Below are 21809 nucleotides of genomic sequence, written 5' to 3'. Positions count from 1 at the left end.
TCTTGCCTGATGACTGTGACCTGGTGGCCAGATTCTTGAAAGAAATGCCACTGAACAGAGGAGTTGCTGTTGTCGACTAGATAGAAAATTTACTCAACTGGCCCAGAAAGTATTAATAGACTATTTCCTATTCATAAGCCAAAACCAAAACAAAACACCCAAACCAACCCCCCTAATCTTTGAGTATTACCCTGTTTAATCTTATATCTTCATTTTTTTAAAAAAATTAGGTAAATTCATCCATACTATAACTCCACTGAAATTATTGCCTCAACTCCAACCCCAATTCAGTCTTGAACCTGAAATCAAGGGAATTTTGACAGGGTGAAATTTGGTTCTGCTGGGCTATCAAACATTGCTGGTGTCAATTTAAAATAGAAGATTTACCAAGTGCTGTAGCATCCACTGAACATGCTTCAGTGAGATTTCTGTGTGAGGAAACTTCTTCCAGAATCTTCAAAACTTCACTAAACTGTTAGTTTATTAGCACCACTATAACGAAACCTTCTTTTTCAGACTAAATGTCGAGTTCATTTTTTAGCTCCTGTATCGCAGAAAAAATAATAGGCAGTCGCTTCATGAGTCATTTGTTTATCTCAGTGCCTTTGAACCACGGATGTGATCAAGGACATTAACGTGTTTTCTGAAGCAGAAAAACATTAAATAACCAAAGACCTTTAGCAACCTCTAGCGATATCAAACAACATAATACAACATCACTCATTTAACTTGATCTTTTCACTTGAGTTTCATGGCGATAGCACCTAAACTCTGATAAAACCACGGACTTACTCTAGTTCTGTACTTCCTCAAGGGCTGAAGCTGATTCACGTGCTGTAACAGGACTCTGTTTCCACTTTCACACTCAGAAAGAGGGGACCATTGTTCAGACATACCTGGCACCTAGAGGCTGACACTGTTACATACATTATCAGATCTTCAAAAGACAAAAGTGCCAAGACAATGCGTACTTCAGCAAACCTGGCTACTTCATCTATATCTAGATGAGAAAGATAAACCTTTGAAAATTTCATGACATAACTGTCAATTTGTGGTCATTAATCTGTTTTTAATTTTTTATATTAATTTGCCAGGCAGTTGCAAACTTTGAACAATAGAAATTAGTGGTAACAAAGCTGTTGTAGTCCTGCACACTGCTAAAGACCTAGGAAGGTCCAAACAATAACACCATGTCGTCACAATTCTGGAGCAGGAAGCCCAAATAAGCCATGATTTGTTGTGGGATCAGATGTTGGTTTACCTTGTAAGGTCCCCGAAGTCTCTACTACAATCCGTCACTGACCTTGTCATTAAGTGGTCTGCACCTACCAGAGAGTAAGACTTAATAACTTTGCAATTTAAGTCTGCTATGATGTACTGTGTGATCAGATACTGGTTTACCTCAGAGGTTCCCATCACTGATAGAAGCAAACTTCTGCTGGAGATGAGAGATACTTAATAGAACCCAGTTCCAGCTGAACTATGCAACACGGGTATCATTAACTTGGTATCAGTTTAGCACTGGTTTTGGGTTCCTCCTTAACAGGCTGTACTGACCAGTGCTATCTATGTACCTTCAAGTAAAGTGCTACATGCCTTCTTCCTTCCTATGCAAGTATATATTTATACAACTGCTTTGCTCAGTACCTGGCATCATACAGAACTGAAAGTGATTCTAATGAAGATGGAGTTACTGTTTTTCCATAAAGCACAAGTAGTTGTAAAAGGTCAATAAGATTTACTGTGGTGTTGGCTTAGAGATCATTTGTTATTCAGACGACAAAGGTACTGTGTTTATAAAGTACAGCTGCTGATCAATGGCACTATCTGTTTATCAGGCAATCCTTGGCATTTCCATCATTTCTCTGTGCAATACGACTTGAGCTTCACTCACTCAACATGAGCCACGGAGGCTCAGAAAGAATTACAGGTTACTGCTGAGGTCTTCCAGAAAGTATTTTAAAAACAGTCTATCAGCATCTTGTTCTTGATAAGCCATTTCAAATGCCAAAATGGTGGCTCACATTTTTTAATAATAGCTACAAAGATGTACTGCTATGAAACGTTTAACTCCACATCTCCCATGATGCCTCTGAATGAGTCATGGAAATGAAGGTCTAAAAAACATCTAAGAATATTTTTTTACTTTTTATAGTTGCTTTACTTCTTTTGTAACAGTTTCTAGATCTACAAGCATCTTCTAGGTGACCTACAGATCATCTCAGAGCAAATTTAACAAAGGGATTGCTTTCATTCATGACTTTTCCCTTTGAAGTTGTTCTAAACCCTGCATTGTCTTGTACCATAAGTTGAAAATCACCAATGCATTATAGCTATCTCTGCGGTCAAGGATATGAAGACCATCACTAGCCATTCCAGGAATGCATTCAAAAATTCCATCATACCATATAGGTGCCAACACAGAATGTTTCAAATCTGGTTACAGCTATAGACAAGGAAATGAAGACATCTGGAGGAGAAAACTGCTTATTATTGGTTTGTCAACAGAATCATGTGAAATTGCTCATTTAACAGGACAGGCAATAACATCATCATTTGTGGGCCAAGAAAAGTGTTCATACTACAAAAAGTCCCATCAAAGCTTCACTGGAGTCCAATCAAACACAGCTTTTCTACTTACCGTTTTCTTGACTTAAATTTGCATGCCAGGCCTTCTGGGCTTGGTGAATTCCACCTGCTTCCTAAAAAAACTCCAACCCAACTATTAACAACACTTTTGACTTCTTTTGTCACGATCTGAGACTTTCAAAGCACGTCACAAGCATATAAAGTCACTGTAGTATATTACTATCCCTTATTTGTGGATAGGGAACACAGCCCTCAAGTATTCAAGGGTCCACCTAATTTCAGATACCATGTAGGAAAAGTCTCACTTTAACTACAGTTGGACTTCTGCCTTAATGCACCATTAAGAGGCACAGAACAATTCACTGGGAGAGACAGAAATAGAATACAGTTGTCCCAATTCTCAGACTCCATTCTAACCAAATGACCATGTGGCCTCTCAGCTTGGTGCTTATAAAAATACATCAGCTGCTGCAGTTTGCATCTGCAAACCATTCTCTAACTGCTTTAAAATGTATCTTTGTTCATACTCAGGCTTTGCTGAAAAGGCCCGCAGGGAATAGAGTGACAGAAGAGTTGAGAAGCACAGAGACTTTGTGACTCAGAGTCTTCTCAGCAGAAGCAGGTATCAAATGACTCAAGAAACTTTTACTCCAGTGCTACATGCTCATTCACTCAGCTTCCATTGGGATGCACAATGTGCCAGCTGGGCAGATGTGAAGAAGCCATGAGAAGATCACAGAACCCTTCTAAAAGCCAGTACTACTCCTGGTCTCAGCATATACCTCACCAGACACATACATGTCTTTATTGTCCCATAAAGCATGATATCCAATATCTGGCCTATCAAACAGCTTTAATTATAATCTCTGCCCCCAAATGGCATCTGAATAACCACTGATTCTCAGTGTTGTTTCCTTTAAATGAACCCTTAAGCACCAGTGGAGAAGCCTATTGTTATTACAATGACTATGAAAGTTATAAAGATGCAAATTACATAAAGGTCTTCATCATTATGTAGCTAGTAGCATAACAGGAAAATCATCTTACTTGAACGACTGGTTGTGGTGATCATCTTCCTCCCCCTAAAGTCTCTGTTGTGAATCAAGCTTCATGAAAATGACTGTGCATGATGGGCAGGGGAACAGTTCTAAACTGAGGACTCTGAACTTCCCTCATTAACCAGGTAATTCACTCAAACCTCCAAAGAAGAGACTTGCTGATCTACTGTGCGCTACATAATGTGCACATTTCAGCACTGCATTAGATCTCTGGTGGCTTCTGTGATTAACCAAGTACAAACTGTAGAATTTCCTAGTTGATTTCTAGCCACTAATCCATATCTTGGATGCAGTGAAGGCTTGGATTTTAAGTAACAGATTCCACATTCACTGGTGCCATTAGTGATGAGTGCAAGTGAAAGAAATAAAATGGTCCTAAGTATTCTCTTTGCTACGTGCTTTGCAGAGACAGTGGGATTAACAGACAGTACCAGAAACTGTAGACTGTATCATTGTTTGCTAAGACCTTCCCATAAATGGTCCATGCTGGAATCAGAAGAGCAAAAACTCCAGTTGTTTTCATCCTGCTGGTAATGCCAAGTGACCAGCTTTCTTATAAACTTGTCCTTACAGAGGGGAAGAAATACTTGCCAGGATAAAATGACTGTCTTCTTTCTTCCAAGTCCCTTTGAAATGCTGCATCAAAACTTACAAATCCACTGTAACCTAGCCCTGATGAGCTTGATGATGATCTACAGCTACCAAACCTTTTGAAATAACATATTTATGTTCAACACAACTGACATAATTACTTCATCCTCTCACTTGCTCAATCAGTTCATACACCCACATGTGTATATACATATGTTTGGTAGGTGTAGGTCTATGAAGGTGTATGTATATACGCATATGTATGTGTATGTACATAGCTGCACTTCATTCTAACTCTCTTGGGATGGACAGTTTCAGTTCTACTTCTTTATAGTACTTACCATAATGGGATCCTGACTTTGACCATTGATGTGCTGCAGGACTCTTTAAAAGGTGGTAGCCTAAAAGATAAAATGACTAATCTTACTGCAGGAAGAATACCACAGGGTAAGCAAATTTAACTCCTCATAAAATGAGCTGACCAAATAACTTAGTAACCACTAAGAACAATAAAGCCATGTGAAAATGTCATGAACAGTTCATTAGTAAAAAGCACACACAAAGTACGTATGCATAGTCACAGGTACAGAGAAATAACAGAGGGGAACACTTGAAGTAAATGTTACCTGTTTCAAACAGAGAACCTGATATGACTGGCACTTGAGATTAACTTTGTTAGTAACACCAGATCCCTATTCAGAATTCCTCTCTACATCTGATTGCAGATGGCACCCCCACTAAGAACAGCTGCTCTTGGCTGCTGTGTAGAGGTAGGCACTGATGCAGCTGCCTTGCTGGCATGGTCCTGCCACTGGCCACAGTTCCCTTTCTTTTCAGACCAAGACGGACAACTCGAAGGCAAATCACATTTGCACTGCATCCTTAAAGCAAGGCTTGAGGTCACTTTACTGAATAATTTATACAGATGAACAGCTGTCTTTTATAGCAACTGAAAGCAACAAGAAGAAATAAAATTCTTACATTTTAAAAGCTGCAATAGAAACATCTGAATTTCAAGAAGATATTCTACAGCTAGCCACAGGGGCCAGTTCTGGAACTTCTCACACTGCTTTTACTCCATCTTATTTGTGCTCCCACAGTGGTCTGTGACCATTGGGCATGCACTATGTATGTCAAGCTTTCAGGAGCTTCTGAGCATTGTACCTTTGACTTCTGAACAAGCAGGGACTGGCAGGTGGGGGTTTCAAATGTGCTCTGTGCTGGTTGCTCCCAGTGAACCTGATAGGAGAACTAGCTGCAAGCTGAGGACTGGTGACTTCAAATTCCAAAGCAGCATTTTCAAATGCAACAAACACTAAATCTCTTATCAGCTCTTCTCTCACTCACACAAGTTTGTTCCCTTTCACACCCAGTTATGGCTTGTCTATCATAATGAGGATGTGTTAGCAGCAAGTGCAAAGAAACAGCATGGAGGAAACAAATTATCATGTTATCCCTTTAATTGCTATGGGAAGTAGTGACCTCCTATTTACAAACCTCCAACTGACTTTGCAAGGTACATGACAGAATGAATCAGACTCACTTCTTAAAAGGAAGCTGGATGACCACCATTTCTATCATACCAAATCAAATTTCCCTTAATATCTTCTTGCTACATCATGAAACTTGCCCCAACTTAAAACCAGTATTTTTGCAAGGTATATCAAGCTGTAAATTTGCTTTGTCCAATGACTAATTCCCTGTTGGAAGTGAAAAAGAATCTCTTGAGTGCTGTCATTAGCTGGGAAATAACAACAGGCTGAGCAGCTGGGGTGTTTTGGTGCCTGGAGGCACAGGGTCCTGCTTGCTTCATTAAGTGATATTATTTGGTTTGAAAAACCCTGGACTGTGCCTGAAACAAGAGACAGGACACAGTGGTAATCTCTCTGAAGATGGCCACTTTATTCCCAAATTGCAGGGCTCTCCTGACTAGAAAGCTCTAGAAATGACCCTGCATAAACACTGCAGAGATAATGACAAAATAAAGAAACATTACTGTGAATCCATTGAGATCTTTAATTTCAAACTGCCACCATCCCAGAAGGAACAAACTGTGAGTTAGACTGACTCTTAAGTATACAATTAAGTCTGTCAAGTTCTGACTCCATAATATGCTGTTTAATATTGAGAAGTCTGTCAGTAAACCAGTATGTGGGATTATTGTCATAATGCTTTGGCTTTGCTTCCTCATGAAATGATAAAACAATTCAGCTGTTATAAGCAACATGTTATACTTTTGGCAACAGTTTTAATGCTATGTGGGATACTTCCCCTTCCCTCTAATTTAATAGCCTTCCCTGGCCTTTATGGATTTAACCTGGTGATGGGAGCTGTGTGCATTCCACGTGGAATTTACTCAGTAATTCTATTAAGAGCTTCCCCGCACAGAAACTAATGTTCTCATCTCATTCAATACTCATCCTATTCATTATTTAAAACAGAAGACTTAATCTCTTTCTACATTAAGCTTCCTCAAGGGATTTTCTATTAGTTTAAACAAATTCAAAAGATTAAGCTTCAACAAGTCTGTGTTTGCAAAACTACAGAACTCTGGGGCTTACAGTTAGAGAAGAAGGTTTTGCCTTTTCTGGAATTTTTGAGAAAGAGGGTGTCAACTGGAAGTTACAGAGTCTTCAAAAAAGCCCCTTAACTGTTCCTCATCACCATTTTCAGGTCATGTTTCAAGTGATGTTCAGCATTAGCTGGCAGAGCTCCTCATGATTTCAAGCCCATTCTCTAGGCCAGCTCACTCACCTGGCTTTAACTAGCAGCTACCCCTAAAAGGCCTCAGAGCTCACATCAGACGCAGGTATTTCCCACCACAAGTGCTTGCAGTAGGCAACAGCAGAAGCACCACAGCTGGGGCTCGGTGCTGGAAGAAACAGACAGCACAGGACAGGAGTTGCCTCCATTTCCCCTCCTGGATCATATATAACCAATGACTGAAAATGAATGGAAAAAAGTGCTATTAGTCCTCAACAGTTTCGGGTTTTGATGAATCACAACAGGCCACCTGGGCTGTGACATGCTGTGCTGCTGGCTATGTGAAGCTCCTCTTGCTGGGCATGTCAGCCACAAAGGGGCTCACGTACGCTAGTGCTGGCTGTGACTACAGCAGCTGCACTTCCAAACTGAGTTCGTGTGTCATTAAACTCACTAAACACTATCTAGGCCCATTTACTTAGCAAACAAATTTTGAGGACTAGGTAGATACAAGTTGTTTGGAACCCTGCCCCCAGCAATTATTACTATTTAATAAAATACACCTTTTATTATAGTCACTTCTATCACGCATAAAGCTGACAATTCTGGGGCATCACAAGTTCTTTTTTAGTCCTGAGAAACAAACTTTCAGACACAAATGCCTCTCCTCAGAATTAAGAAAGGTCTGTATTCCTGAAAACTTGCCTGCCTTGTAAAACTATACTATTGGTCTAATAATAGGGACTATATAAAGATCATAGTGGCTGTGCCAACTCTGGCATTCTGATGTTATTAAAATCAATATGAGGAGAAGCAGGAATTTTACCTCTCACTAAAATACAGTATGTCCTCCTGCAGGGGAAACTACATATTCTGATGCATGAGAAGCTGCATTTTAGAAAGGATCACATAGAAAGAGAGTTGTCCACCTATTACTGATAACCATCTCCCTTATTTTCTTCCTGATTAGTTCAATTCAAGGAACGAAGTGGGAGGAGTGGCATAAATAAGCTGTGATGTTAGATTCTCCCAAGAAAACAAAAGAGCTGATTTGCCTCTCATTTCTGTTAGCAAACAAGTCCTTCCTTGTTTACAAGAACACTATTTACAAGAGGAAGTTCAGACAAAACAGCTGAGATCTGCAGTCCTCGCAAAAACCAGAATTCAGTAAATAATCAAGAGGATAAAATTCGTTAAAGAGAGGAGATGCTGGAACAATAGTCCCAGGGACAGTGGACTCTTAATATGAATTAACGGGATGCTTTAAGTAGCTGGTGGAGATATTTCTCTCAGCCTTGCACACAGAAATAATGTCATGGAGGCAACCTTTTAAATGAGAAAGATGTGTCTTGTGATGTATTACCAAAAAAACATGCTCTTTTAATAAGGGAAAGCTAAGTGAGTGGAAGAAAAGTGAATGGATTCTGATCTCCCTTCCTGACCCTGCCACTACAGCTCTGTGACCCAGAGCAAAGCACTTAAACATTCAGCACCTCTCAGTGAAACTGATAACAAATACAATGGCAGGAGGCACATTCATTTCACAAACCAGTATTTTTTATCCTATAGCTCAAGGAAAGAAGAACAGTTTCTATAACAACTCCTGCATTCCATGATTCCTAGAGGGATGACTATACTGAGGAAGAGCAATGTACTTCAGTTTCCCATTTCTGACCATGACCACAGCAAGGTGTCCCAAGGAAGACATAAAAATGCAGAAATCTGCCAGGGAGAACTTTCTGCCTAACTCCAGGCTGTCACAGTTGACTGACTGCACAAAACACAAGTATTTATATTCCTTAAAACAGAGATCAGGCTCGGGTTAGCAGCAGATTTTCTGATTATTCACCTTCAAGATTTTAGGGACCAAGAATTGTGTGCCCAGTGACAGACATCAGGCCAAGTGTTAGGAGCACTGACTCTGAGCTGGACAAGTATTCACAAGTAGAGGATCCGGATCCTGCACTTGTGGGGAGCAAGCTGAGCCAGCAATCCAAGCAACATGCAGGCTGGAAGAGGAGGAACACAAACCTCAACCCTCAGAGCTCACACAAAAGGCTCTGGCTCTGGGTTTGGAGGAGTTGTCTGTCTCTTGGTTTCTCCATTTAGAAGCCCTTTCAGAAGCTGGGGTGCCCTTGAGAATGTTGTAAAGAAAAATAAGGAACTTCATCAACAGAATTGATAAAGAAGTGATTCCAAGAAAACTCCAGGAACTCGCCAACAAAGTTTTAAGTTGACAAGCAGGTATTCTTTATTGCGGAGCCAGGAGACATGGGGGGATAGCTCCTACAAGCGTGTCTCTCCCAGGCATTAACCAGGCTGTGATTATATTGTCCTTAAACATACATATTCATTAGATTACATACATTACATCATACTTTTTAGAGAATGCCTCCTGTATGCATACAAAAATGTGGTAGTGGGCTTTCGGACCCCCGGTGGTTATTTCTTCATCACTTTGTTTGTCATATCAGTAACCACCAGGTGGTTCTGGCAAAGCTTATCTTAGTAATTTTCTTTTCTCTATAGTGGCTAACAAAGCCTAACATTCTTGAGGTTACCTATTTACAACTCTATTCTTCAATCAACCCCATTCTTCAGAAGCTCAAGGGACTTGAAGCACCTGTGATAGAAAACAGTGGCTGGGCAAAGGGGTTATGGATCACAGCGGTGCTGAAATATATTTAGGTATTTTGAGGTGACGTATGATAGTTGGACATCTCTGTGCAATTCTAGAATCAGCAAAAGACAGACGTGTGCTGGGAGCCAAACCCGGTGCTGAGACAAGCTCTGAGCAAGTCTGCGGTGTCTGTAGGTTTGTGGCAGACAGAAAAGTACAGCTTGGAAGATGGTTCTGGAATTTGAGAAAAGAAACTCTCCCTCCTAACCATGAATTCAACTCTGTGTCATGAGTAATTGTGTAGTGAGTGGGAAGAAAGGACATTAACACTTTTAAAATAAACCTCCAGAAATCTTTTAAATAGAAAAACCGCCTGCAGGGAAAATGAAATAGAAAAAATGAGGCCAAAAAAGCCAAAAGGAATTCTAAAAAGAAAGATAACATACTAAACAAGAGACAGTTTTCCAGCTGTGAAATAGGAAAAGGCTATTGTTCATAAGACAAAAGACCCTCTGAGGTGCTTAAATTTAACTTTCTCCATTTAAACAAAACGTTAAAGAGCTACTAAATCAGTCCAAAATAGAACAGGAATAAGTGAGCAAAGTGCCAGATGCTTGGCTGGAAGTCCTGGCCACTGCACTGTGGATATAACTTTGCACCTACTAAGAAGCTTTCCACAGAGATGTAGTTTGTAACACAGGATTTCATCCCTGTTCTCTAAAGGAAGTCCTCAGCCCAAAGGTGTCAAGAAGCAGATTTTAATGAGAATGGATAGAGACTGACCTCTCTTCTTGTGCTTCCATGAGTAATCTTTAGCACTCTGTTTCTGTCAACAGATAAGGGAACTTCTTTTATGAAATTATGGTTGTAAAATGCATGAGAATACAAGCCAGATTACACCCTGCAGTATTTTACTGAGCCTGCCTTTTGGATCCAAAATGCTCAGAAAACATTCCCTTTGAGTTGTCTCCTAGGGGAAAGGAATCCCTGAGCAGTGTATGAAACAGTGTAGGATTTCTGACCTAGCACTGGATTCATTCCTATTCACTCTAATTCATTCTGGCATAGTGGGTATCCCTAAGGGAAGAGGAATCCCTAGCCCCTACCTGTTGGAATGAGGGATCTGCATGCATTTTTATGCTATGTAGAACACCTGTACTGGTAACCAGGAACTCATCTACAACGTCTAGGAGCCAGTTTAGAGCTACTGCTGCTGTTCTGACCAGGGGCCAGACACCCAGAAGTCTGCACAAGCAAAAAAAAGAAAAGTTCAGAGATTTAAGAGTATCCCCACATGCCTTCTGTCTCCGGCTGTGGCACAGCACTCTAGAGAGCTGCAAACACACCAGTGTCTTGCCAAGAAAGGTGTTCTCAAGCCATGGTGACAAGTTGTTAGGGTTTGTCACTAGTTACTGCTGACTACAAATTTGAACTGAAACACTTTGATGGCAGTGATGAGAGGGACATACAAAGGTGGTTTTGTGTTCATGACAATGGTAGTAAATGGGAAAGCAGAAAACCACTGACTCCACTTGGTTGAAACCTTCCATGCAGCAACAATAAAAAAGTCCCAAATTGCTGCAATACTGTGAGCAATCTGTACTCCAGTTTTAGTCCTTCATATTGTCATCAGGATCACTAAGATTATCAAAGAATTACTAGCTCTTTATCTGTGCCCCCTGCATGGTCTGGTTTTAGTAGTACTGTGTGGAAGAACATCTTAAATAGACAGGTTAAAGAGAAGGAGTCTTATTTCTAGTTACAATAGTATAATGCTTTTTGAAACGCATAGCAGCAACATAACTATATTTTCATATCTAATGCTTTGCACCCCATAGTCTAATGTACTGTTTATGGAAGCCTATGCCAAGAAAATACAGAACTGTGAGCCAAAACCTGTCATTCAGAATAAGAACCAGTGGTATAAACTTATGTAAATATAATCCATTAAAATTTTTCATTGGTTTTCTCCCTTAATAAATTGCCTGCCCCTCTGCATTTACTCCACAGTGCTTCCTTAAGAGAGGATATACAAGCTTCTTTCAGTTAAGAGAAAAACCTCCTTTTCTCTATGCTGTGTTATAAACAATTCAACATAATCTCTTTAGAGAACGGAAAAATAGCATTTCTGGGATTGGAGCATGGGTATACAGAGGTCAGCAAATAACTATCAGAGTTTTAAAATGCATTCAAAATGCAGATCTCTGACATCAGCAAAAAACCCTGAAAACAGCACATCACATCAAATTACCTCACAGCTATTTGCATAAAGGGTCCAGAGGCAGTACAGTATAAGAACAGAGACACAAGCTATCCAAAGAGAACTTAGCAACAGTTCTATTGGATACTGCGTGTGTCTGTAGCAGAAAAAGGGCAAGTCTGGAGCTCAGATGTGCGAACAGCTTTAAGGGACTAAGCAACCTCTTCTTGGCAGATGCATCAACCAAAAATCTGAAACTACAAACCAGGTAATTTACCAAATCATTTCTTTTTTAGCTGATTCTAACTTTCCGTCTCAAGACTGCTCTGAGCTAAATAGCCTATGTGATATTCTTAGGGCTTTTATCATCAGAAGTGATAGAAACCTGCCACCAAGAGAGGTAATGAATTCATTCTCTATTCTAAAAATTTCTAGAACTTTATAAGATTGTGCATTTCTTTTACGTTCTGAAGATACAAATAAGCTCAATGACAGCTACACTAGTATTAAAGACATTCCATTCTACTAAAGGAACTCTGCTTACTGGAAAATAAATCCATAAGTGCATTACGAATCCCAGTGCTAGCTAGAAGAAACAGAAAAACACTTGTCATCTGGGCAAGGGGTAATGGAGGGTATGATTATGTCTCTGAAAAAGATTAGGCGCTTCCCCAAAGCGAGGAATCTCCCTGACTGAGTGTAGCTCTTACAATACTGACAAATACACAGACACACAGCTCCTTTAAATACACAGAAACAGATATGAAAAACTAATGGACTATTAAAGCTGGGCTTTAACTAGAGGTGGAACGAAAGTGCCGCAAATCCCAGTATTGTTTAAACTGAACCCTTAGCAAAGGGAATTGCCTGGTGGAGATTGTTAGTGCAGTTATGTGTGTGTGTACCTCACTTATGCAGGGCAACAGGTAACACAGAGTTCAAGAGGGAAATTATTTTGCCTTGTGGCAGAAGGCAAAGCAGAATCACTTGTTTTCAGAGCTGTGTGTGCATCAGGAAGCTCAGTGTTTAAAACGTCCATATTTATTCTGCCAGAAAAACAACCAGGTACCTGGTTTTAATTGTGATGAATTTACAGATTCTTTGAAGAATATAAAACAAACTGAGAGGTTAGTAACAAAACTGAGGAAGGACCCTCATAAGCCTTGAGTCCCTACAGCAGTGCCATGTTTCTTTTTCAGTGTTTGGAAATACTGCTGTTATTGCTAGGTTTGTTTGCTTCATCGTCTTCCCCTGTTGCTCTCTCTTCCATGAAAGTTGAAGGAACCCTCAACCCCACAATGCCATCTATCCAGCTGCCACTGCTGCTCCTCTGCCTGACCTTGTGTGGTGTTTGCCTCAAGGAGAGGTCCCCCTTTCCAGAGGGAAGTGAGAACATGGGAAGAAGTCCCCTGGATGACATTCTGCAGAGATCTGACAGCCTCATTCTCCAGTCTGTCTTCCAGAAAGCTGAAAAGGAAGGAGAGATTAATAAAGGTATGTATTACACTGGGGACACTCATCTAGTTTTGCTGGCATAGTACTTGCCTGAGATCATTAGATCCAATGTATAGCTCCCAGGTTCTGATGTATATATCTCTTACTCTAAGGGAAAGGGAAGGATAAGAGATCTGCTGCAATACACTGACACAGAGTTCTCAAAAGCCACTAAGATCTCCCTGCTTAGGCAATGCTGTACCATCACTAAGCAATTGCTGCATAATAAAAAGGTAGAAGCCCACCACAGAAAACTTGCCTGTCTGGTAAGTACTTCCCTAGGGAAGTTCTAAGAGGACACATGGAGGACATTTCCCAGTTGTGGACCCCATAGCTAATGTTATTTGAGGTGGGAGTGCTACCGTTCCCCAACTACCTCAACCCACTGGTTTCTACACCCCAGCAGAGGTGGGCTTTTCCATGGCTGGGAATGCAGAGGCTGCTCCTCCTAGCCTGCAGATGCTCTGCTCTCACTAGTCACTGCAGCAGAAACAAATCAGACTCGGGGACTGCAAGAAGCAGCACAGAGGTGCCTGCCACCAAGGAGCACAAAGCTCCTTCAGAGTGGACAAAAGAGCTGGCTCATTTGTCCATAGAAAAAGCCTTCTTCCCTCTTCACATGAATGCTGAAAATTGATTATGTTGGTCCAAGACCTGAAATATTAAAAAAAGCTTAAGAATGAGCATGAGATACTAAAGGAATTATGACTGGTAGCTGGAAATACTGAGCTGGCTTTCAGATGTCCACATCCTCGCTTCTACTTGTGTCTCAGACCTATCTTTTCCCTGCCTCATGCTGACTTCCAGCTCTTCACCATACCCAGCTTCTGCAGCTGATTTCTTCCAGCTGCTCAGCATCTTTTACTCATCTCCCTTTACCTGAATCTGACACATTTATCTGTATCAACACATTAGGCTTGATTATTGCATGTCTTTCCATTTGGCTGCAGCTAGTTCTTAGTGTGTCAATCATCCTTGCTAAAAATGTACCAGAACTGTTTTAACAGATGTCATCTGGAGTGATCAAATTCAAGACCATACTTGCAGTTATCTGTGCAATTAAACTGGCATAATGAACAACAGATAATGGTCCTGCACCATACAACTCCACAAATTCCCATTTCAACTACCTTAGTGAGGACTATGGGGGCTCAATAACATTATTCTTTTCCATGGACAGAATCAAATGCGCCTCTGCCAGAATGGCTTTCCAAAAGACACCTTGGGAAAAAGTACTTGAGTGAGCTGGAGAAGAGACAGCATCCTGGGAAAAGAGATGTTGAGGAAGACACATCTTACGAAGACATCCAGAAGAGGCAGCATCCAGGAAAAAGAGAGATAGAAGATGACCTTGACAGCTCTCTGGAGCCAAAAAAGAGACAGCATCCTGGCAGAAGGTCACTGTTGGAAGAGGATGCTGACAGCCCTAGTTCACAGCTGACCTACTTGAATGAGTTATCCAAAAGACAGCATCCGGGCAGAAGGTATCTGATCTACAAGCACCAGCATCCTAGCAAGAGAGGCTGGAATGACGAGGTAGACTTAAATGATCAATATGGTGAGAAACACCAGCACCCTGGAAAAAAGCACTGGAATTTTGACAGCCCAAATGATGCAGGCCCCTGCAACTTTCAGGAGTCCTTCACCTGTAACAAAGGCAGCTTGTTGCTTGATCTAGTAGAAAATGTTGGCAAAGAAAAACGTCAGCACCCAGGAAAGAGATCAGCATGGGAGAGTGGAACAGAAGAATAAGAAAATCATTGTGTATCCTTTGCATTGGTGAAGTGAGCTGCCAGATCACTAAAAAATTCTGTTTGCTCCCTTTCTGCTTCCTGCTGCTGACCTCTGTGCCCATCTTTCAGTGCATTAATGGCTTGGTCACACACTTAAAGTAAAGGGACTGAGGGACACAGTTGCACGGGTCAGGGAAGTACTGAGAGTCTCCAACTCACCCGCTCCAGAAAGATAAAAGTGCTTGTTTCCCTATGGGCCCAGATCCCAGAAAAATACCACTATGTGTGTCCAATTTTCTGTTCCCAAATTACTAAAACAGGCTATTAAATATCTGTTCTGATGCCGCTAAAATGGAATAATTATATGGTTTCTTCTCACATTGGTGAAATCAGTAAATTAATGGAGAGGGAAAAAAAAGAACAACATACGTGAGTTGTTTCAAAATTAAATTGAATAGGTTTTCAATTCAAAATGATACATTAATGAGACCTGAACCCTTGTGTGCTACAATCTGTCCAGACAGTAAGCACAGAGATAGGAACTGTTCCAACTTGAACAGAATAGATGAGTGACTTTATAGTTTGACTTGGAACTGGCACATAAAACCTGTTTTCATCTAAGAGGCTGCACAGTGTAAAGCGTTAATGCATCGCAGAGCATCTCAGTCGCAAGCTGTGAACCTGACTGTGTACACCCTAGAGCAGAACCCCCTTCCTGGTGTGTCCACACTTGAGTCATGTCACCTGAAATCATGCCTTCTCCTCAGACATTTAAAAATTAAACAAGCAGACATCCTTTTCTTCCAAGAAGGATTTCTGATGTCTCTCCTCTCAAATGAATGCTTTTACTTTTGTGGTCAGATTCCCAAAAGTGTTTATTTGAAATGAATCATTCAATAAACATCAATAATCAACTCTGGGTGTCCTTACTGTTGTGCAAATACACTGTAATAGAGTGAAAAACACAAACCCAACTCAAGCTAAATAAGTATAAACATCAGAGTACTTTTCTAGGCACAATTTTCTTGCATGGTGGTGGTCAGCACATGTTTATATATAAAACTATTTTGCTACTGAAGTGGAAGGATGATTTGCCTATAGATAGATTCTCTTTTTAAATCTGCTACCTGTATGACACATGAAGTTATGCATCTGGGCTAAATTCAGTAACCTTCTTACCTTGTTCACAGGGAACTTTATCAGAAGTCTGATTTCCTCTTCACAAGTCTAAAAAATAGATTTACAGGGTTTTGTAATTAATACACGGTTACTGAGTACACTGAATTATTCATAGCATCACTTCTTGTCTATATTTCATTAAAATGCTATGTTTTTATAAACAAATTAGTATGTTTACCACTGTCATTCATCCTTCTCAATACCATCACAACACATTAGTGCTTTGGGACCAGTATTATTTAATATATTCATCAACGATTTAGATGAGGGAATTGAGTGTACTATCAGCAAGTTTGCTGATGACACTAAGCTGGGAGGAGTGGCTGACACGCCAGAAGGCTGTGCTGCCATCCAGCGAGACCTGGACAGGCTGGAGAGTTGGGCAGGGAGAAACTTGATGAAATATAACAAGGGAAAGTGTAGAGTCCTGCATCTGGGCAGGAACAACCCCAGGTTCCAGTATAGGTTGGGGAACGACCTGTTAGAGAGTAGTGTAGGGGAGAGGGACCTGGGGGTCCTAGTGGACGGCAGGATGACCATGAGCCAACACTGTGCCCTTGTGGCCAAGAAGGCCAATGGCATCCTGGGGTGTATTAGAAGGGGGGTGGTCAGTAGGTCGAGAGAGGTCCTCCTTCCCCTCTACTCTGCCCTGGTGAGACCGCACCTGGAATGTGGTGTCCCGTTCTGGGCCCCTCAGTTCAAGAAGGACAGGGACCTGCTGGAGAGAGTCCAGCGCAGGGCAACTAAGATGATTAAGGGAGTGAAGCATCTCCCTTATGAGGAAAGGCTTAGGGAGCTGGGTCTCTATAGTTTGGAGAAGAGGAGACTGAGGGGTGACCTTATTAGTGTATATAAATATATAAAGGGGGAGTGTCACGAGGATGGAGCCAGGCTCTTCTCAGTGGCAAACAATGATAGGACAAGGGGTAATGGGTACAAACTGGAACACAAGAGGTTCCACTTAAACTTGAGAAGAAACTTCTTCTCAGTGAGGGTGACGGAACACTGGAACAGGCTGCCCAAGGGGGTTGTGGAGTCTCCTTCTCTGGAGACATTCAAAACCCGCCTGGACACATTCCTGTGTAACCTTATCTAGGTGTTCCTGCTCCGGCAGGGGGATTGGACTAGATGATCTTCTGAGGTCCCTTCCAATCTCTAACATACTGTGATACTGTGTGATACTGTGAGTGTTCCTTCTAGATATTGTTTCCTTCTTCACTCAGGGCCTCAGAGCATTTCCTCAGGTATAGAAGTTAGTTTTGCCATACAGTTTAGTTACCCTGATCATCTCAGTGAGCTTTCCTGATGTTAACACTCCCAGGCTGCTCAGTGCTTAACATGGTCTATGTACAGGACATACAGAGCTCTTCTATTGACAGGGGTTTTCTAATTCACAAGTGCTTAAGAAATCCTCAGAGGAGGCAGCTGGGAACGTTCCATGCACTTCCTATTCCTTCAGCACACTCTCTGTATGGGATGCCTTTTAAAATGTTAATTTTTCATTTTATAAGGAAAAAAGGATGTCTCTAAAGAATACCATTTCATGTACTATTTCCAGCAGTGAAGGAATGCTGCTCACACCTCAGGGAACACTACTACACAAGACCACCACCACTGCTATAAAATTTCCCAAATAAGTGAAAAACTGGAATGAAAAGTTATCAAGTGGGTAAACATGGCCAACAGTTCCTGCAAGACAAGGAGGCTGCTGTGGCTGCTACAAGAAAGCCAAGGTGGGAAAGGGAGAGAAGCATGAAAACCCAAAGTTATGCACTTGCCCTAACATGGCACCAGTCATGCAAAATCTTATTTCCAGCTTTCAATGAGACTAAATCAACCATGCACAGATGAGTTCTTTATTTACCACAGGTTTACATTTCTGGCATGTTACCAGTCATTGTGACACGGGAATTTGATTCCTAAAGCACAACATTTACAAGTATGTTCAAAATGAACCTTTTTCTTTTTCCTTGTTTTCCCCCAGTGGAAGGAAAAGCTGATGTGAACAAGTTGTACAATCAACATTTCCTGCAACTGTCTGCAATTCCTGTTCTGTGCCCCCTCCCACACACTTACCAGCCTTGACCACTTTGCTAACTCACTGTAATTAGCATGGGCTGAGTGTTTCCAAGGGACATGTGGCCCCAACAAACCCCTTTATTACTACTTTTAATGACTTGTTAGTTGGAGAAAATTTGACAACATCATCACCATGGCTGAAGTAGAGTCACTGCTTGCCTGGTAACTCACTCAGCTAGCATTAAACAGCCAGCTGCACTTTCAAAGCATTGGTCAGGACATTGCTACGAATAACAACTATGATAAAAATCAGGCACATGGAGAAGCCCTGCAGAAGGGATGAGCCTGGGCAAACTCCAGACTGTACAGAGACATGGCACAAAAGATGCAGACAGAGGAATCCTTCTGGTTTTAGGAAATAGATAAGTGGATGAAGTCTCACTTCCCTCCCAGTAAGAAAAGCATGAACTCTGCAGTCCTACAAGGGTCATGAGGAAGGATTCAGGTTGAACACAAAGACCTCGGATAATAACAGATGGGAAAGTTCCTTGAGAAAATGGAATTATCTTCCTGCCTTGAGATGACTTTTATACCTCTGTGAAGACATTTGTCCTTTGTTTTCCTTGAAAACATTGCAGCTTTAAAGTCCTAAGAAGGAAACCAAGAAAAGGACTTTTATCAGTTATCTGCCAATTCACTCTGTCTGCTTACATGAGACGAAAGAGTATAGGCTGAAGGAGGATAAAGCCTCCCCTAAGAACCAGAATCTGATTGGATCACAAATTGCACTGGTATGCTGGAGCATGATACTGATTCTTGACAGAGACAAGGCATGTTAGATACTAATGTAATGGAACAATCCTAGTCCAAAGGCAAAGACAGCTCTTGAGTTTATTTTCAGCCTCATTCACTTACAGCTAACATACACTGCACCTTCCTCAAGTTCACATGAACTGGAAAGAGGGGAAATCTGGACTTCACAAATCAAGCAAATACTCTTGCAAAATCAGATGGAGGTAAACCAGGATTCAACTTGCCATATCAAAGGAAGTGATTTCATTGCCATCTTCTCTCTATAATGAATATCCTACCTGAATGCAATTGAGTATGATGCAGCCTAGAGACTTCAATAGCTGATTGGTATAGGAAAAAATGTGAGATTATGACCGATAAAACTAGGGAAAGTGATGTGCATTGAAGAGGTTGCCTAAAATATGATTGCTGTTTTAAACTGATTTTCACAGAGAAACATATGTTTCCAGCCTAAGTTCCTTCCTGATTCTGAAGCTGCTACTGCGTGGGGTGTCTGAAGAAGCTATTGTAAAAAGAGAAGAGGAGGAGGAGAGAGAAAAGCAAAGACAAATGAAAAATATAGTAAAACTATATGGAAGGTTCTCTGAGCCGAAGCAGTCAAGACAAAAAGTAAGCTCTTTAAACAAGCAGGTGCTGTTGAAGAAGACAGCAACACAGCACTACAAAAAGTCACAAATCATTTACTATTGAACACCCACTGTTGAGGGTATCTGCTTACTGATTTTAGAGATGCTTTCAAGAAGGGAACTGGTTGCTGTACAAATTTATAGGGGAAATAGAAGACAAGAGAGGCTACAGGAGACAGCACTCAAATACAGGTGTGCTTGAAATCTGAAATGAGCCCTGAACATAATCTAGACATTGTGGTATATGGATCCTACAGTTAAATAGAATGCAAACACAAAGGAATTCTGAATCTTTCTTACTGCCCTTTATAATTCATCTACCCTATGTACCCTATGATCCACCTATGTACAAGTGGTGCCACTCTCTGGCATTCAGGCCCAACATCCCAAATTCTTCAGCAGTAGTAAGGGCCAGATAAATTTATGCAGATGACTGGCCTGCCAGTGCTGAAGCAGTTAATAGGAAAATCAGACAAATGGGGCTCAACAAGCTGTCAGCTGCAACTCTTACAAATCACCACCTGCCAGTTTTGATTGAGGAGTCTGCAAACACAGGAGAAGCCATGGTTTTGCATGGAAATGGAGCTTCTGTCCTCTCTGCACAGACTACTTAAACAGATTTGGTTTGTATCAAAATGTTTACTTCAAGCAACTGGAGTACATTGAATGTATGAGCTTTGTTAAAAGGAACAGCGATGTGTTCCTTTGTGTTCCTCAATTCAGTTCTAAGACCAAAATGAAAAATACAGAAAATGTTGGTTTAGATCCACCTAAATGAACAAAAAATTTTTTGCAAATAAATTAAAATCAACGCTGTAGGAAGAATTTAATGTTAATCCCTTTCAATGTTAGGAGATTCAAAATTATTTTTTTTAAATCTATCATTACATTACAAAACTGAATTTACGCCAATTTTACACACAGCGCCACTCAAAATTAACTGGCCACTTAGTTTAGGAAGAATACTTCGATTTTCCAAAGAACATTCTCATTTTCCACTCTGCTTCCACCCCAAAGTCTATATTGAACTCAACACAACTTTTAGATATTGAACACATTTTTTACAGCAAGTAAGCCATACTTGTACAAAAATGTCCCACTGCATTCCCTAAGAAGTAGACGGGCATCACCAAGAATTACTTCTAGTCTACATTTACCTCTCCCATGCTGGGATCAGATTCCATTATTTAACATTTCAAATGGCGCTGAAGATATTACAAGTCGGAGAATACAAGTGAACATAACTGGAAGATATTTCTGACAGGACTGTGCCACGGCTACAGGGCTGCCTGTCCCCCTTCTCAGTTGTATTCCCACTGTAGCATTTCAGTAAGGTTTAATTTGTTCCTAAATACGTCTCTTCCTATTGCAACTAGCTGGATGAAAAAAATTCATGTTTGAAGAAGTGTAAACTGGATTGCTTTAGACTGACCTGGAGTTTTTCATTTTGTGAACACTCTCTGTGTGGGAAAGTATGATGAGCCTGACTAAGCGAAAGCAGCCAAAATCTATCCTCATTTACACCAGCACAAACCTAGATTGTGCTCCTCTTTAAAAAGACATGGGGCCCTCAGAGACACAGGAGTGGACAGACACCATTCAACACATCACTACATCTGGAAGGTTAACGTTGTATTATCACTTCTATAATTCTCTCTGTGAGTCTCCCAACCGGAGTCTAATACTGTCATAAGGATTCAGATTATCCTAAACAGTGCAGTCACTTAGTAGCAAATGAGTTCCTCAGAAAGTGCTTAAGACTGTTTAAATTCAGAAATATGCAAACAAATGGCACTTTTCTTTCAAAATCTTGAATTAAATTTCTCTTTTCAAGAATGATTGACACAACATGGTGTTTTATCAGCAATTCAGAAAGATTCACTTGGTGAGAGATGTTCTCCCAGTCTGTGGTCAAGTGTAGATTACCCAAAAGAGCTCAACTAATGGTTGATTTCTAGCTCACATCCCAGCACGTTATCATCCTCGTCACAACCCGCTGTAGGCTGCCCTTCTCACTGTATTGTTTGTGTCCCAGCAGTAGGCTACTAGACTTCAGTTCTCTTCACCATTTAGTAAGCCTTTACGCCTTTGCTTTTGAAAATGAGCAGTCACCGAAGCTGTAGAGAAGCACAGGTTTAAGGAAAGAGCTTGCTGCTCAGTACAGCCTCGCTTTTCCTTACACCT

At 40.9% G+C, this 21809-nt stretch overlaps 1 protein-coding gene across 1 annotated transcript; it reads left to right on the top strand.

Annotated features, from left to right (window-relative positions):
* Positions 1–12945: 12945 nt before the first annotated feature.
* TRH (thyrotropin releasing hormone) lies at positions 12946–15007 on the top strand (the record flags this gene model as incomplete). Its single annotated transcript, XM_080625872.1, has 2 exons — positions 12946–13255; positions 14436–15007. The coding sequence occupies 2 exons, from the start codon at positions 12946–12948 to the stop codon at positions 15005–15007; spliced, it is 882 nt and encodes a 293-aa protein (XP_080481998.1).
* Positions 15008–21809: the final 6802 nt, after the last annotated feature.

This window comes from Psittacula echo (genome assembly GCF_963264785.1).
Source record: "Psittacula echo genome assembly, chromosome: 9".
In the NCBI taxonomy this organism is placed as follows: domain Eukaryota; kingdom Metazoa; phylum Chordata; class Aves; order Psittaciformes; family Psittacidae; genus Psittacula; species Psittacula echo.
This window is presented reverse-complemented; position numbering and strand designations above follow the sequence as displayed.